Source organism: Palaemon carinicauda, chromosome 1 (genome assembly GCF_036898095.1).
Source record: "Palaemon carinicauda isolate YSFRI2023 chromosome 1, ASM3689809v2, whole genome shotgun sequence".
NCBI classification, from domain to species: domain Eukaryota; kingdom Metazoa; phylum Arthropoda; class Malacostraca; order Decapoda; family Palaemonidae; genus Palaemon; species Palaemon carinicauda.
Genome location: NC_090725.1, coordinates 307,681,954 through 307,699,453, shown reverse-complemented (window position 1 = coordinate 307,699,453; position 17,500 = coordinate 307,681,954). Strand labels below are relative to the sequence as shown.

The 17,500-nt window shown below is 34.8% G+C and overlaps 1 protein-coding gene across 1 annotated transcript in view; it reads right to left on the bottom strand.

Moving 5' to 3' along the window:
- LOC137640056 (glutamate receptor ionotropic, delta-2-like) overlaps positions 1–4,553 on the bottom strand; it is a 12,463-nt gene extending 7,910 nt beyond the window's left edge. The window contains exons 1-4 of the mRNA XM_068372477.1: positions 4,339–4,553; positions 2,324–2,451; positions 1,627–1,748; positions 1–59 (exon numbers count right to left, since the gene is read on the bottom strand). The exon at positions 1–59 is cut by the window's left edge and continues 170 nt beyond it. Of these exons, the coding sequence (XP_068228578.1) occupies positions 1–59; positions 1,627–1,748; positions 2,324–2,451; positions 4,339–4,553 (524 nt within the window). The remainder of the gene's footprint in view (positions 60–1,626; positions 1,749–2,323; positions 2,452–4,338) is intronic.
- Positions 4,554–17,500: the final 12,947 nt, after the last annotated feature.

Genomic DNA, 17,500 nt, shown 5'->3' with positions numbered 1-17,500 from the left:
GACTCAGCTCTGATGATTGGACCGATGAGCAAAAGTGAAATCGCTATAAGAAGCCAGGTCTGAAAAGGATAACAGTAAGAGATAAATATGCAAGTGTATAAATGTGAAACACCAATACATTTCATTCGACCTTTTCTACCATGTTTATAATAAACATTTTATGTTGCCCGCATTTTTTTTTAAATTGCCAAGGAAATATATCTTTGTTTGATAGTTATAAATACACATAACCAAACAACAACAACAAATGCAGGACAAAGGACTTGGACATGTCCTTATTCATGGGGTTTGTCCAGTTTTCATCACCACGCTGGCCACTGCAAATTGGTGATGGTGGGAGAATTTTGTCTGATCATTCACAGCAACAAATGCAGTCTTTTCTAGTCCACTGCAAGACAAAGGACTTGGACATGTCCTTATTCATGGGGTTTGTCCAGTTTTCATCACCACACTAGCCATTGCAAATTGGTGATGGTGAGCGAATTTTATCCGATCACTCACAGCAACAAATGCAGGCATTTCTAGTCCACTGCAGAACAAAGAACTCAGACAATTCCTTATTGATGTCTGGGGTTTGGCCAGTTTTCATCACTATGCTGTCCATGGCGGTCGTTTCTAGTCCACTGTAGGACAAAGACCTCAGACATGTCCTTAGTCATAACAGGAGTTTGGCCAGTTTTCCTCAACCCGCTGGCCACTGCGGACTGATTTTGGTGAGGGACTTTTGTCTGATCTATCACAGCAAACCAACCTAGTAACGGTAGACCTGTAGCCCTGAAGTGTACAGCTTCACTGATCATGGCGAAACACAAACCATTTCACTACATTAAGGTATCCTCACTCGGAGAGGGACATAAACACTTTTCTTTAAATATATGTGGTAACTTATTAGAAATGTCCCAGCCTATCTATATACTGGAATGGGGTTCGAGACCGGCCCAAGCTCGATAGTTTCTTGTAGTGTCTACAACCTCACCCTCCTTGTGAGCTAAGGACGGGGTGTTTGGGGGAGCCTATAGGTCTACCAGCCTAGTCATCAGCAGCCATTGGGTGGCCCTCCCTTGATAGAGAGAGGTTTTGTGTGCTGATCATGTGTATATATGGTCAGTCTCTAGGGCATTGTCCTGCAAGGGCATTGTCATGGTCTTTGCCATTCATGGGTGACATTTAAATACTAGAAAAGCACTCTGAGATTGCAGATCTCCGCCACGGCAGCATACTTCTCGAAACAAGCTTACCTTTCTCAGGATCAATTTAGACCGTAAGCATATTTGAAATCTGTATGACAACCATGTCCAAACTTAGGGTTAAGGTTAGGGTTAATTCGGTCAATCTTTTGCTCGACCCTGACCTTGACCTTTGACCTAGGACTTTCTAAAATTTAATCACTTCCACGTCTTAATGCTTCACTATACTCTATGAGTAGAATTGTGGCCGGGAAGTTGTTCACACACAAACAAACAGACAAACATAATGACGGACAAACGGACAAATAGATAAACAATGGTGAAAATTGTTTGGGAATTAATGGACTGAGTGGTGGATGAGACGGAGGTGCAGCAGTCTTCCACCTGTTATTACTTTCTTTAAATATATCCGTAATTTCTAAGTGTTTCATGCGCTTACCAGCGGTGTGAAAGGAGCAAATGCTGCGAATGTCCTGTTCTTCTCCATGGGTGCTCGAGACAGAAGCGTCAGACTCTCTATGTAGTGTGGATATGTGAAATCAATCACTTCCTCCCTTATACCTGTACAAAATATGATATACATATAACATACATATAATATGCATACACTGTAAAAAAAAAAAAAGCGCAATTTTAATCGGAAATTCTCCGTAAAAATATACTGTTCTCAGCCGTATTTCAATAAAATATAGGCGACCGTAATTTGACCCTACTTTCTTTTTTATATTTTACGGGTTTGTGACCGTAATATCACTCCTTTACGTCAATATATCCGTTTTATAAAACGGTAGATGCCTGACAACAATTATTCCAGGATTTTTCTGGGTTTTTTTTATGTAAACTTTTAACAGTGTATAATATATAAAATGAATACAGAAATGAATGTTTCAATAAGAATATACAATGAAATTTATATTAATCAATCTAGAGATAATAATGTCTAGAAAAGGACTGCCATGTTTTCTTTTGCAATAAACTGATCTGTAGTTTTCTTGCAAATATTTTGCTGGAAATAAATCCCGTTTTGTATTGTTTTCATTTTTTTTTTTTTTTTTTTTTTTTTTTTTTTTTTGACCGAATGGAGGATTCAGTTTTCCCCCAAAGGGAGATGATATTGCTTTTCACTGCTGACTTACCTGTGACGCTAATTTCACAAAAGGCAAAGTGTGCCTCTCGTCTGGCCACGACCCCAATCATTCCCACCACAGTGCCATTAGGCAGTGGACCTCCCCATTTCCCATCGGCTGGTGCGATCAAGCGAGTTCTGTGAGTTTTGTATTGAGTCGTAATTACATTATTTCAATGTTACAAAATCTATAACTTATAGAAATATTACACGTAATGGTTACGTTGATAAACCATATTCGATAAGATATTCTTCAATATTATTATTATTGTTACTTGCTAAGCTACAACCTTAGTTGGAAAAGCAGGATGTTATAAGCCCAGGGGTCCCAACAGGGAAAATAGCCTAGTGAGGAAATAAAACAAGGAAAAACTAAATATTTTAAGAATAGGAACAACATTAAAATAAATACTTCCTATATAAACTATAAAAACTTTAACATATCAAGAAGAGAAATTAGATAGAATAGCAAGAGAACTCTAACCCAAAACAGTGGAAGACTGTATAATTGTACAGTTGGATACAGGAGTTCCTGGAACGCGCCGCTACGGAGAGGTACTCCTCGTCAGACCCTTACTTCGCGGCGAGTAACCTAACAGATAGTGTAGGGAGAGATAGTGGGGAAGTGGGTGGGGCTAAAAGTAGGAACTTGCCGCTCAGTACATGTGGGGCTAAGCGCACTTCTTCAGAGCGAGGTGTACCAGAAATTCCTGCGTCCAACTGTACCTATTTTATTTCACAATATATTCTTTACATGAAATTTTACTGAGATAAACAGAATAGATAGTTCAAGAAATATGCTCGTTATCAAATAAAAGATACTTAAAAATCTACAAATTGTGCATTCAAAAGGGAGAGTGCCTTAATCTATGTGTATTTAATAAAACCATAAGGGAAGGAAATGAATGGTATAATATAGAATCAAAGATTAATCAGAATTATTGCTCTAAGTTTTTTTCTTTTATTTGTAAGAGAATATTTTACTACTATTAATAAAGTCTTAAAGATACTACAGTACATAGGATATAAGACATTGCATCCCCCTTTCCTCTGAAAATGACTTAATCCTATATATCTACAATAACAACAAAAGCAGCAGTTTCTAGTCTCCTGCAAAGGCCTCAAACATGTTGTTAGTCATGTCTGGGCTTCGACATTTTAATCACTACGCTGGCTACTGTGTATTGGTGATGGTGGGAGACTTTAGATTGATCGCTCACACCAAACCAATCAAGTATGGGCGACCGTTGGCTGGTAAAGCTTTGCTGATCATGGTGTGACCGTCGAGAGAAGGTTGTGAACTCAATGGCAGTATGAAAGCAACTGAGTTAATTTATTATAGAGCACTCTCCTTTATATACAAAAGCCCAAGGCCACAGGAATTTTCATGTTCACAAGACAGACAATGTTACAGAGGCGAAACGCAGACATGTTTATTCTGGTTCTTTTTAGTGCGAGGGAAGAGCGAAGATACAAGCATAATATATACAAAATGAATTATGTACGATCGTGTGACACACGGTTGGTACAATGGCGATACGCAAACCCTTTCACCATGTTAAGATATCCCCCAAGCATAAATACAAAGAAACATGGACTAACTAGAGCGGGCACTCGGTAGAGCGCATACCTTTGCCTATATCATGTTGTACATAACAAGATCGGCAATTGAATTATGAACATTTTAGCACTATTTCTATGAAAACCAGATAAAAATTGGCCACGATATGGCGAAAAGACATTTTTAACTTTTCGTGACCTTGGCCTTGACTTTAGACCCAAATATCCCAAAATCTAATCTAATTGTCTTTGGATCATGGTCAATCATCTCACCAAATTTCATGAGATTCGGTCAAATAGTTTTTGAGGTATGTAAATCACAAACACACAGACAGACATGCAAACAAATACACACCTATCAAAACATAGCCTTCTCAAGGAAGTTGCCAAACAGAATCATTCATTGATCTAAGAGAAGAGGTTCAAAAAATCCATTCAACAGCATGAATTAGAATATTCACTTACGTGAAATTGAGAGCTCCAGCTAAAGCTTTCACAATGGAAAACTCGAAACCTGCAGTTGGGAGAAGTTCCCCATCACTCATCGTCTCGAACAGAATGAATGGATGGTTGCTGTTGGCTGTGTATGTCAGCCGTCGTCCGTGGAAGTTAGAGTACGATTCATCCAAGTTTTCGAATACATCAAGAAGTATCTTGCTTGTGTAGCCTTTTGGCGTCATCTTCAACTGCCCCGCGTCTTGAAACCTGAAGCGGTAAATGATAATACGGATATTTATTACTAGAGTCGCCGCAGAGATTCCTGTCAAAATGAGCCCCACCCCTTGATGACGTCATGGCCAATCATGTTGTTTCCTGCGTTAAGAACAGTCACAACACATCCCCTAAAAGTGATTTTAAGTTAGCATAAACAGAAGTTTGTAGTGATATACTGTGACCGCTGCTCACAAGTGAGATAACGTTGGAGGCAACGTGATTGGCTATGACGTCATCAGAGGTGGGGCTTATTTCCCCCGGAATCTTTGCAGGGACTATAGTCTTGTTCTTCACAATGATACTTTTTAAAAAAATATTTTTATAGAAACTAATGAACTTTTCATAAAAGGAAAATAGTGTTTTTTCCTTCATTTTGTGCTCAGTAGGAAAAAGGAAGACTATTTTTTAAGTAAAATCTTTATTTTCATTCGGTAAGAATAATGTCATACACAATACTTTTAATCTAAATTATAAATACTGTTACAGTCCTTACCTAACCAAACCTGTAACATCAACCCTTGAGGAAAGAAGATTAACTTTGTTCGGTTCCTCCAACGTTAATAAGATCACCTGAAACATAAACAATTAGTACAAATTATTTCAAGGATACTTCAGTCGCCTCAAAGATTCTGGGCTAAACAAGCTCCACCCCCTGATGACGTCATAGCCAATCACGTTGCCTCCAACGTTACCAGCGGTCACAATACATCCCCTTAAAGATTTCAAACTATGCTAACTTATAATGTATTGTGGCAGCTGTTAACGCAGGAGACAACATGATTGGCTATGATGTCATCAGGGGGTGGGGCCTATTTCCCATGGATTCTCTAGTGTGACTATAGTCAAACAGAGGCTTTGAATAATGTTAAGAGGAAAAAAGGGATAACTATTAGCATTATCTTCATTTAATTTTTACAATATATAAAAGTAATAGATAATTTTATGATTGCCCTTTCTTTAGTTCAGCATTATCCTTCACTTAGGAATGACATTGTTTAGCAAACTGTATTACAAAAACATATTAATTAGGATGTTATGACAAAGAATGCAAGGAACGTTTCAAATGAAAAACTTTGTTATGATCAAAAATATAATGACACGATGAAGCTATATGATTAGGAATTACATTCAAAGTAGGGTATCTATCTCATTTATTTATTTTTCATCCTGTTATTTATATGGAATTTTTTGTCTTTACATATGTATAAATAATATACATACATATATATATACTGTATATGTATATATATATATATATATATATATATATATATATATTTATATATATTCATATGTATATATATAATGTACATGTATACATACATATATATATATATATATATATATATATATATATATATATATATATATATATATACGTGTTTTCAAGTGTTTACTACCCGCATAGCATTATCCAAAGAAAACTGAAAAAAAAAATACTTTAAAATCAATTACCTGTGAACCTTCTCTCAAGAATCCTTCCAGTTTGGAAACCAGATTCCTCTCCGCCGTCAGAACAATCCACCAGGTCCAACGGCTTTCAAGGTTGTTGGAGGATATCTTTAAACATAAAGAAAAGGATAATTTAAGCTTAATGAGGTGATTAGGGGTACCACAGGAGTTAGAGAACTATCAGATAAGATCCAAGAAGTAGACTGAGGGGATATGGTCATGTCATGAGAAGAGATGAACAGTATATTGGGAGGAGAGTGAGGGAAGGAGAAGGAGAAGGAGACCAAAGCGAAGGTGGATGGACTGTATCAAGGATGATCTTCGATCAAAGGGATTAACCGGTGATGAAGTGTGGGACAGAGGTAGATGGAGAGGCCGGGCCAGAAACATCGACCCCACTTAGAAGTGCGAAAAAATGCAGACAAAGAAGAAGAAAGTGGTTTCAAACCTGTTACGTTCATCATAAGTTATCCTAACACAATTAAGGTCTTACCACCAAATGCTGACTAATTTCATCTTCATAATTTGGTTATTTTAGTTATGTTGGAATAGCAATTATCAAATTCTGATATGCTGAGGGAGAGTTACTATCAACGGGTATTTGCTGCATGGTCGTGATAATCAGTATTAGCTTCCATAACTTTCTAATGTCCTAAAATATAGGATTACTGTATTCTCAAGCCGTTGATCCTACGGATTCACAAGTTCAATAGCCAAACGGCAAAGGCTAAGGACAAAACATACTTCCTACTTTATAGAAAGGATATTTCAGAGGTGATGATGATACTGTAGTTCATACGAGCTAAGGTTAGATAAAGATATGGTTAGAGCTAAAAACCCACGCAGCAATATCATTATACTCATAAGGTAGTAGGTTGGCCAGGGCACCAGCCGCCCGTTGAGATACTACCGCTAGAGATTTATGGGGTCCTTTGAGTGGCCAGACAGTACTACTTAGGACCCTTCTCTCTGGTTACGGTTCTTTCCCTTTGCCTACACAGTCACCGAATAGTCTGGCCTATTCTTTACAGAATTGCCCCGTCCGCATACACCTGACAACACTGAGATTGCCAAACAATTCTTCTTCACTCCAGGGGTTAACTACAGCACTCTAATTGTTCAGTGGCTACTTTCCTCTTGGTAAGGGTAAAAGAGACTCTTCAGCTATGGTAAGCAGCTCTTCTAGGAGAAGGACACTTCAAAATCAAACCATTGTTCTCTAGTCTTGGGTAGTGCCATAGCCTCTGTACCATGGTCTTCCACTGTCTTGGGTTAGAATTCTCTTGCTTGAGGGTACACTCAGGCACACTGTTCTATCTAGTTTCTCTTCCTCTTGTTTTGTTAAAGTTTTTATAGTTTATATAGGAAATATTTATTTTAATGTTGTTACTATTCTTAAAATATCTTATTTTTCCTTATTTCCTCTCCAAACTGGGCTATTTTCCCTGTTGGGGCCCCTGGGCTTATAGCATCCTGCTTTTCCAACTAGGGTTGTAGCTTAGAATTTAAAGATAATAATAATAATAATAATAATAATAATAATAATAATAATAATAATAATAATGTAAGAATAGGATCATATATCCATTTGAAAACATCTACAATGAACTTCAAAACAAATTTTAGTATTCCTTACCATATTGAAGATCTTTGCTACGTTCTCCAATGTGCAAAGGACGAAAATGTGACGTCTGTTGGTAGAACCTAATGTCAGTTTGGTTGAAAGAAGGTTTTCGCCTAAATCAGTCCCTGTTACAGATTTCAGGACTGCAATATTCTCAGATTTTCCAAACTGTTTCATTAAGTCACTGGCCACCTCTGTGGAATGTTTCAAAGCGTGATTTAAAATCAACTAACAATCAAAGTAGAAACTTAAAACTAGAATATCTTGGTTGTTAACTAGATATTACCAGAAGAATGTAGAATTTAAAAAATTTCTTATTTCACACAGAAATTTAAAGATGCATTAAATCATTGGCCACATCTGTGGAATGTTTCAAAGCATGATTTAAAATCGACTAACAATTGAAGTAGCAAGTTAAAACTAGAATATCTTGGTTACTAGCTAGATATTGCCAGAAGAATATGAACTTTCAAAAATTCATAATTCACACAGAAATCTCAAGATGCATTATATCATTGGCCACATCTGTGAAATGTTTCAAAGTGGGATTTAAAATCGACTAACAATTAAAGTATAAATTTAAAACTAGAATATATTGGCTGTTAGCTAGATATTGCCAGAAGAATATGGACTTTCAAAAAATTCTTATCTTACACATAAATATGAATATAAGTTATATATATCAAATTGTTTAGGTATACCTTTTCATTCTAAACTATTTCTGAAGCAAACACAAATCTAAGAAACTTTTTATTTAAATATAAGAATCTTTTTGGAAGTTATGAGACAATTCAAATGGTTATTGTTAACATACCTTGGAAAGTACTGTCAAAGAACAAATATGACTGATGAGGTGGAGAAATCGAATTCAGGAAATGCAAGAGATCTTTCAATGTGTTTAGGTCAATGAAGCTAAATCTCCTGAAAAAAACAGGAAAGTTATAAGTTGCAAACTATAATTAATAAAGTTGTGGAAATATTATTCTCTCTCTCTCTCTCTCTCTCTCTCTCTCTCTCTCTCTCTCTCTCTCTCTCTCTCTCTCTCTCTCTCTCTCTCTGGAAAACAATAATATTGATTTGAAGGCCTTATTTTACTGCTATAGAAGCATTGTACATTGAAGATTTAATAGTCAGCCTAAGGTAATACTTAGATAAAAATCATTGAAAAATCAATCACTTTATGCAATATATTCTTGACCTAGACAGGGAGTGGTACTCTTTACAATTTCTCATGAAATTGTGTATAAAATCAATTTATCTGATACATGGAAAATTCACCAGTGCCAAATGTTGATAATTTTCAATTTCATATTCTATCCGGTGGATTTAGTTTGGATACAACTTGAGGTTCATCTATTGGCTCTAGTTTGGATACAACTTGAGGTAATTATATGACTCTAATTTATAATATCTATATTTTTTAGTATTTTCAATATTTCCATCAAATAAGCTCCTAGTCTTCACGTTTCCAGAGAGCCAGTAGCCTTTCTAGTCTCCTTTAGTAACCAATGTATCTCTAATGGAATGAATTACGACGTTTCTTATTTAATAATGAAAAAATTGAAACTGAATAATCTATTTTTTCCTTCTCCTTTTTCACGATCCATCTTCTTATTAATATTACTTGCTAAGCTACGACCGTAGTTGGAAAAAAAAACAGGATGCTATAAGCCCAGGGGCTCCAACAGGGAAAATAGCCCAGTGAGGAAAAGAAACAAGGAAAAATGAAATATTTTAAGAACAGTAACAACATTATAATAAATATTTCCTGTATAAACTACAAAAAATTACCAAACAAGAGGAAGAGAAATAAGATAGAAGTGTGCTCGAGTGTACCCTCAGGCAAGAGAGATTTTTTCTCTTACTTAAACAAGCAGAACAGGATGCAATTTCCTCATCCCAAAATGGTATTAAAAGAGAAACTTACCTTTCCTCAGGGATGATGGAGATCACGTGACTTGAGGAAAGGTTCCTCGTCATTGAAGCTCTCAAGGAGATAGATGTTTCCTCAGTGTAGCATCTGACGTTTATAGGAATATCTGAAAGAAAAAAGAAAGAGATTTAACCAGGCAAAGATGGCCAGTGTACATTGTTCATTACGTCTTGTCTGTTTCACCGTACAGTACTGTAGTGTTCTTTATCAAATGTCTTAATAATTGTTAAAATCAGTATTAAACAACGATTTTCCATCTATGGACATATGATAAAGTACGGTTCAGTAAGCTCATTGAGATATTTATTTAGAAACAGCAAATTAGGTTTTGTTTGATGGCTCGGATTCACAAACAAAAGAATTTGAACATCTAACTGAATTTACACGTTTTTCTTTTACTTTTACTTTAATTCTAAAGTTGGAGTAAGTATTGTAAAAGTTTACTAAATCCACCCAAGAGAATAAAGATGAGCAGTGCAAATGTTTTCCTAGAACAAGAATTTCTTAGTTTTCCTGATATCAAATGACCCTAAAAGGACTCATGTCATTGCCTTTCAGAGCTTATCAAGACCACATACATAATTTTTTAATTAGTATATTTATATGAAAACGGCCAATTAGAATTACTTTAATAGCCAGGAGTTTTAGACATGATCATTTAAACATCAAACTGAATCTACATCTTTTCATTTTCCTTTTACTTTAATTCTAAAGTTACGACATCAACTATAAGTGTAAAGTAAGTGTTGCAAAAGTTTACTGAACGTACCCAAGAGAATAAAGAGGAGCAGCGCCTTCATGAATGGTACATTGCTGACCATTTTGTCAAAACTGAAAAGAAACAGAGATTGATCTTACATTTGAATTCATATTTAGTAACCATTAATGTAAGGGTCGTTATATAGCTCTATATTTCATTTCTATACATAATAGAAAATTAGACTATATATATGTTAATATTAAAAGACTTGAATTATATTGCCTCGTCCTCCCTGGTTAAGACCTGGGGAGCTAGGGTGCTAATAACATGTATATATGGTAAGTCTCTAGGATATTGTCCTCATAGGGCCTTTTCACTGTACCTTGCCCCTACCATTCATAAACCTTTAAAACCACCAGACTGGGGTTCGAGTCCCGCTCAAACTCGTTAGATCCTTTGGTCACTGTAACCTCAACAGCCTTGCGAGCTTTTGATGGGGGGTTTGTGGGAGCGTATAGATCTCTCTGCTGAGTCATCAGCAGCCATTGCATGGCCCTCCCTGATCCTAACTTAGGTGGAGGGGGGTCTTGGGCGCTGATTATATGTATATACTGTATATGGTCAGTCTCTGGTGCATTGTCTTGCTAGCTACAGTAATGTCACTGTACCTGGCCTCTGCCATTCATAAGAATGGTAAATTTTAATGAATTCGAGATTTTCAGCTCATTTGAAGAAAGTGAATATGATCTTTTTACTATTACTAAATTTATTACTATTACGATTACTATTACTTGCTAAGCTACAACCCTAATTGGAAAAGCAGGATGCTATAAGCCCAGGGGACCCAACAGGGAAAATAGCCCAGTGAAGAAAGGAAAAAAATAAAAATTAAATATTTTAAGAACAGGAACGACATTGAAATAAATTTTTGCTATATAAACTATAGAAACTTTAACAAAACAAGAGGAAGAGGAATTAAATAGAACAGAGTGCCCAATTGTACCCTTAAGCAAGAGAACTCTAACCCAAGACAGCGGAAGACCATATTACAGAGGCTATGGCACTACCCAAGACTAGAGAACAATGGTTTGATTTTGGAGTGTCCTTCTCTTTGAGGAGCAAACTTTCAGTTGTCTACTTACTTCAAAGAGATATTACCCCATTTCATCACCTCGAGAGATATACACAATAAAAAAAAACACTTCTCAAAGACCTGATAAGCAAATGTTTCTATAATTACTCCGTCCAGATAATATGTTATAGATGTAAAGAGGTATGGAGTACATTTCGAATCCTTTAATGTCAGGATCTGATAAGAAGAAAAGGGATATATCACATAAAAATAGTGAAAAGATACGGTATCTAAGGGTAAGGTAAAGGTGTCTGGTTTTAGTTACATTTTCATCAGAATAGATGCTCACCAGAACGTCACCCGGATAACCCCAACCCCCAACTGTGGTGCCCAACCACAGCAGTGGCCTCACCAGTAAACCGCTTAAACTCACGGTCCCGGTATAGGATCGATCTGCTACCATGCGAATGCTACGCAGGTTACTATTGCACTAGCCAGGAGGCTACGCAATAAACATTGTTATTTATTACGAGTTTGTTAAGACAGTGGTCCAGTTTCAAGAAAGAGAGCTACATCTCTTATTCAATGATTTCAGTCAAGATCCCACCATAACAGAATGTTACAGACGATTTTGAAGAAAACAACCAAATTCTATTGTATTTTTTTTATTTTGTAGAGAAAATACAATTTTTCACAAATTCGTATCATCTAGAGTATACAGCTAAGAAAACGAAATTAAGAGCAGAAACACCAACTACATATAATGAGTGGCCTGTGATTTAAATATTGTAAATGGGATACAAACATCTTCGATTTTGAGCCTCGGGACTAAACTGAATCAATTTAAATGATTTAAGCCCACAGAGATTTCCTACTATTAGGATTAACAAATTTTAGCTGCATATTTATATAAACATCGATTTTTACATCTGAAGATATTGCTCTAATTAATATCCCAGTGATTTCTAAGCCTTCATGAATCTTAAACTATATTGTTTTTACAAATGCATCTCGGTCTCCCAGTTCTAATCTTGGAATAGACATTTCCTTCCTTCTGCCACCTTCTGATCCACCTGTAGACGGTCGTGGTGCTAACACCAGTCAGATAGGAGATCCTTCGAACCGAAATCCCCTGGACCCACATCCAGACGAAACGAGCACGCGCATCCAGCACTTCGGGTCGGTCATAGATGATGTCATTCATTCTGATTCTGGAATCAAAAGTTTCGGTGTGTCATTCTATGATCGATAAGAGGTTAACGCATGTAGGTAACAACAATAACATATTCTTTTAAAAGCAACAAACGTTTCCATGATATAGGGAAATTATCGCGTGAAGGTAACAACATTAACATAGTTTTTATCAGCGACAAACGTTTCCACGATATGGAAGAGGATATCGCTTGTAGGTAACGTTTCCAGGATATGGAAGAGGTTATCGCGTGTAGGTAACAACGATAACATATTTTTTATCAGTAACAAACATTTTCATGATATGGTAGAGATTATCGCTTGTAGGTAACAACAATAACATAGTTTTTATCAGCGACAAACGTTTCCACGATATGGAAGAGGATATCGCTTGTAGGTAATAACGTTTCCAGGATATGGAAGAGGTTATTGCGTGTAGGTAACAACAATAACATATTTTTTATCAGCAACAAACATTTTCATGATATGGTAGAGGTTATCGAGTGTAGGTAACAACATTAACATAGTTTTTATCAGCGGCAAACGTTTCCACGATATGGAAGAGGTTATCGTGTGTAGGTAACAACGTTTCCATGATATGGAAGAGGTTATAGCGTGTAGGTAACAACAATAAGATATTTTTTATCAGGGACAAATGTTTCCAAGATATGGAAGAGGTTATCGCGTGTAGGTAACAACAATAACATATTTTTTATAAGCAACAAACCTTTCCATGATATGGTAGAGGTTATCGTGTGTAGGTAACAATGTTTCCATAATATGGAAGAGGTTATCGCGAGTAGGTAACAACAATAGCATATTTTTTATCAGCGACAAATGTTTCCACGATATGGAAGAGATTATTGCCTGTAGGTAAAAACAATAACATATCTTTTAAAAGCAACAAACGTTTGCACGATAGGGAAGAGAATGTTGTGTTTAGGTAGTAACAATAATATATTTTCTATCAGCGACACGTTTCCACGATATGGAAGAGATTATCGCGTGTAGGTAACAACAATAATACATTTTTTATCAGCGACAAACGTTTCTAGGATAAGGAGGAGATTGTCGACCTCAGGTAATAACAATAACAGTTTCTCTCAGCTGACAAAATCATCACAGGCGTAATAACAATAGTTTTTATTAGCAACAAACATTTCCACGATAGAAAATATGATGCCGCGTGTAGGAAATAACAATAACAGATTTTATCAGCAACAAACGTTTCAATAATACGGAAGAGATTTTTGCATGTAGGTAACAACAGTAACAAAAATAAAGAAAATTTCAGCAACAAACATTTCCACGGTAAGGAAGGGGCTGTCGCATGTAGATAATAACAATAATAGTTTGTATCGGCGACCAACGTTTCCATGATAGGGAAGAGGTTGTCACTTGTAGGTAATAAAATATAGGAGTTTTTATCAGTGGCAAACTTTTTCATGATAGGTAAGAGAATGTTACATGTAGGTAATAACAATAACATAGAGTTTTCAGCGACAAACGTTTCTACGATAAGGAAGGGGCTGTCGCATGTAGATAATAACAATAATAGTTTGTATCGGCGACCAACGTTTCCATGATAGGGAAGAGGTTGTTACTTGTAGGTAATAAAATATAGGAGTTTTTATCAGTGGCAAACTTTTTCATGATAGGTAAGAGAATGTTACATGTAGGTAATAACAATAACATAGAGTTTTCAGCGACAAACGTTTCTACGATAAGGAAGGGGTTGTCGCATGTAGATAATAACAATAATAGTTTGTATCGGCGACCAACGTTTCCATGATAGGGAAGAAGTTGTCGCATGTAGGTAATAACAATAACATAAAATTTTCAGCGACAAACGTTTCCACGATAGGAAAGAGGTTGTCGCGTGAAAGTAATAACAGTACCAGGTTTTATCAGCAGCCAACGTTTCCACAAAAAAGAAGAGGTTGTCCATTGTTGGTAATAACAATGATAGTTTTTATCAGCGACAAATGTATCCATGATAGGGAAGAGATTGTCTTATGTAGATGATTAAAATAACATAACTTTTATCAGTGATAAACGTTTCCATGATAGGTAAGAAGTTGTCGCGTGTAGGTAATAACAGTAACATGGAGCTTTCAAAGACTAATGTTTCCACAAAAGGGAAGATGATGTTGCGTGTAGGTAACAACAATAACACAGAGTTTTCAGTGACAAACGTTTCCACGATAGAGAAGAGGTTGTTGCAGGTAATACCAATAACAGGTTTTTTCAGCAACTAACACTTCCAGAACAGGGAAGAAATTTCACGTATAATATAATCTTCTCAAACAAAGACTGTATCCTTACGCTAAAGAGAAACTAATCAAAGAAACTAGAACCAATTCCCCTTATGATTAATGTGTAATATATAGATTCTTCTTGTTTTTAACATTGCTATTTCATCATTACCCATCAGTTTCAGCGCCGCCACCACCCCCCCCCAACCCCACCCCCGCTCCGTCATTCCAAATTCCCTAGAACTTTTCCTCAAGATCATATCTTCTAGTCTGAATTAGCACCATGTTTATTACCAATCTCTTGTTTTTCATCGTTTGACAAATCTAACCTTTTTAAATACCAGTCCTTTAACGCTCTTTACTTCTACTAAATATCAGAGATATGAATTTTCACTGCTTTTAAATGTTACTACTATTACTACTACTATAATCAATGATGATATTAACAATAATAACAGGATCTAATTTATGTAGGAGACATTAACTTCGAAAAACAGATTATGTTAATTACTCCTTAAATAGTTTGCTCTTTTGGCGAACCTGCTCGAAGTAAACTTATTATCTAAGAATCGTAAATGACATGAGTTTATGCATATTCTATTGGATAACTTGCGTGCCGCAATCGTAAAAGGTGATGATTGATTTTATTGACATGTTGGATGGATTATTGCCTTGTTAAGACATTTATTTTTTGTGTTTGTATATATATATATATATATATATATATATATATATATATACATATACATATATATATTTTATGTATATGTTTATATATATATATATACATATATATATATATATATATATATATATATATATATTATATCTATATATATATATATATATATATATGTATATATTCAGTATATATATATATATATATATATATATATATATATATATATATATATACAGTATATATATATATATATATATATATATATATATATATATATATACATATATATTATATATATGTATATATTCAGTATATATTTATATATATATATATATATATATATATATATATATATATATTTATGTATATATACACATATATATTATTTATATATATACATATATATGTATATATATATATATATATATATATATATATATATATATATATATATATATGAGAAAGAAAGAGTCAGCTTTCATACTTTATGGTTTCTTATAATAAAACGAGAGAGAGAGAGAGAGAGAGAGAGAGAGAGAGAGAGAGAGAGAGAGAGAGAAAGTCAGCTTCCATATGTTATGGTTATCATATAAAACGAGAGAGAGAGAGAGAGAGAGAGAGAGAGAGAGAGAGGGAGAGAGAGAGATAGAGAGAGAGAGAGAGAGAGGGCGGTTACAACTTTCCATATATATAACCAATGAAGTCTATACGCAAATTTTGAATAATAAATTACGCAGTATTACAATCATTGCTTATAAACAAGTACAAGAGGTATGTTAGTAGATTATTCCTATGTTAAATATTTACTTTACTATTTTGCTCCGCTGTCAAGTGTGGTCTGTGACGTGAAAATGGCATATTATTTATTAGTGGATATAGCAATATCTACATCAATCAATTATTTCATGATTGATAGTGAGGTCTTGAGAAGTCTAACAGTAACGCATTGGTGTTATATAATAATGTGTACATTAATGATTGGTAATGTGAGGTATCCACTATACAAGAAAGAGTAAGTTATACAATCTGAATTATTCTGTCTTATCTCATGATATATTGCGTGATAGATTGTCTGTTATTCTTGATTCTTTCTTTGTAATCCCCCTTTTTTTTTTTGTAATTGTTATTATTACAGTGACGAGTTACTAATACTCGCTAGCAAATGTTAAACCTTTGTTTAAATGAAATAGTTTAATGAAATAGCTCCCAAAATATATTTCAATGCCATTGCATCAAGATATGTTGGTTTGTATAACTTAGATTTAGATATCTAATTATTAGTTTTAGATCTCTTTTGTGAGATTGTTGGACGAACGAGATACCATATTAGATGTTGCAAAAATACTAATCCTTCTCTTTTCTTCTGATTTTCAAAATGTGTTCTTGATCAGTATTTTATTCGCAATATTAAGTTCTAATGTTCAAAATGTGTTCTTGGCTAGTATTTTATTCGCAATATTAATTTCTAATGTTCAAATTGTGTTCTTGGCAAGTGTTTTATCTGCAATATTCAGTTCTAATGTTCAAAGTGTGTTTTTTCCTAGTAATTATTTTGCAATAATAATTTCTAATGTTCAAAATGTGTTCTTGGTCAGTATTTTATTTGCAGTATTAAATTCTAATGGTCAAAAGGTGTTTTTGTTCAGTAGTTTATTTGCAATATTCAGTTCTAATATTCAAAATTCGTTCTTGACCAGTATTTTATATGCAATGTCAAGTTCTAAGGTTCAAAATGTATTATATATCTTCGCCAGTATTTTATTTGCAATATCAAGTTATAATATTCAAATTGTGTTTTAGTGCAGTATTTCAATTGCAATATTAATTTCTAATGTTCAAAATTTGTTTTGGGCCAGTATTTTATTCGCAGTATCAAGTTATGCACGAATAATGACACCAGTCAGAGAAATTACATACCGGTAGTTGTAGGCAAATATCATATTCCCGCTGTTGCACGAACGCGAAACGAAGAAAATTGTATATGCTTTCAAAAAATCAAAGCCT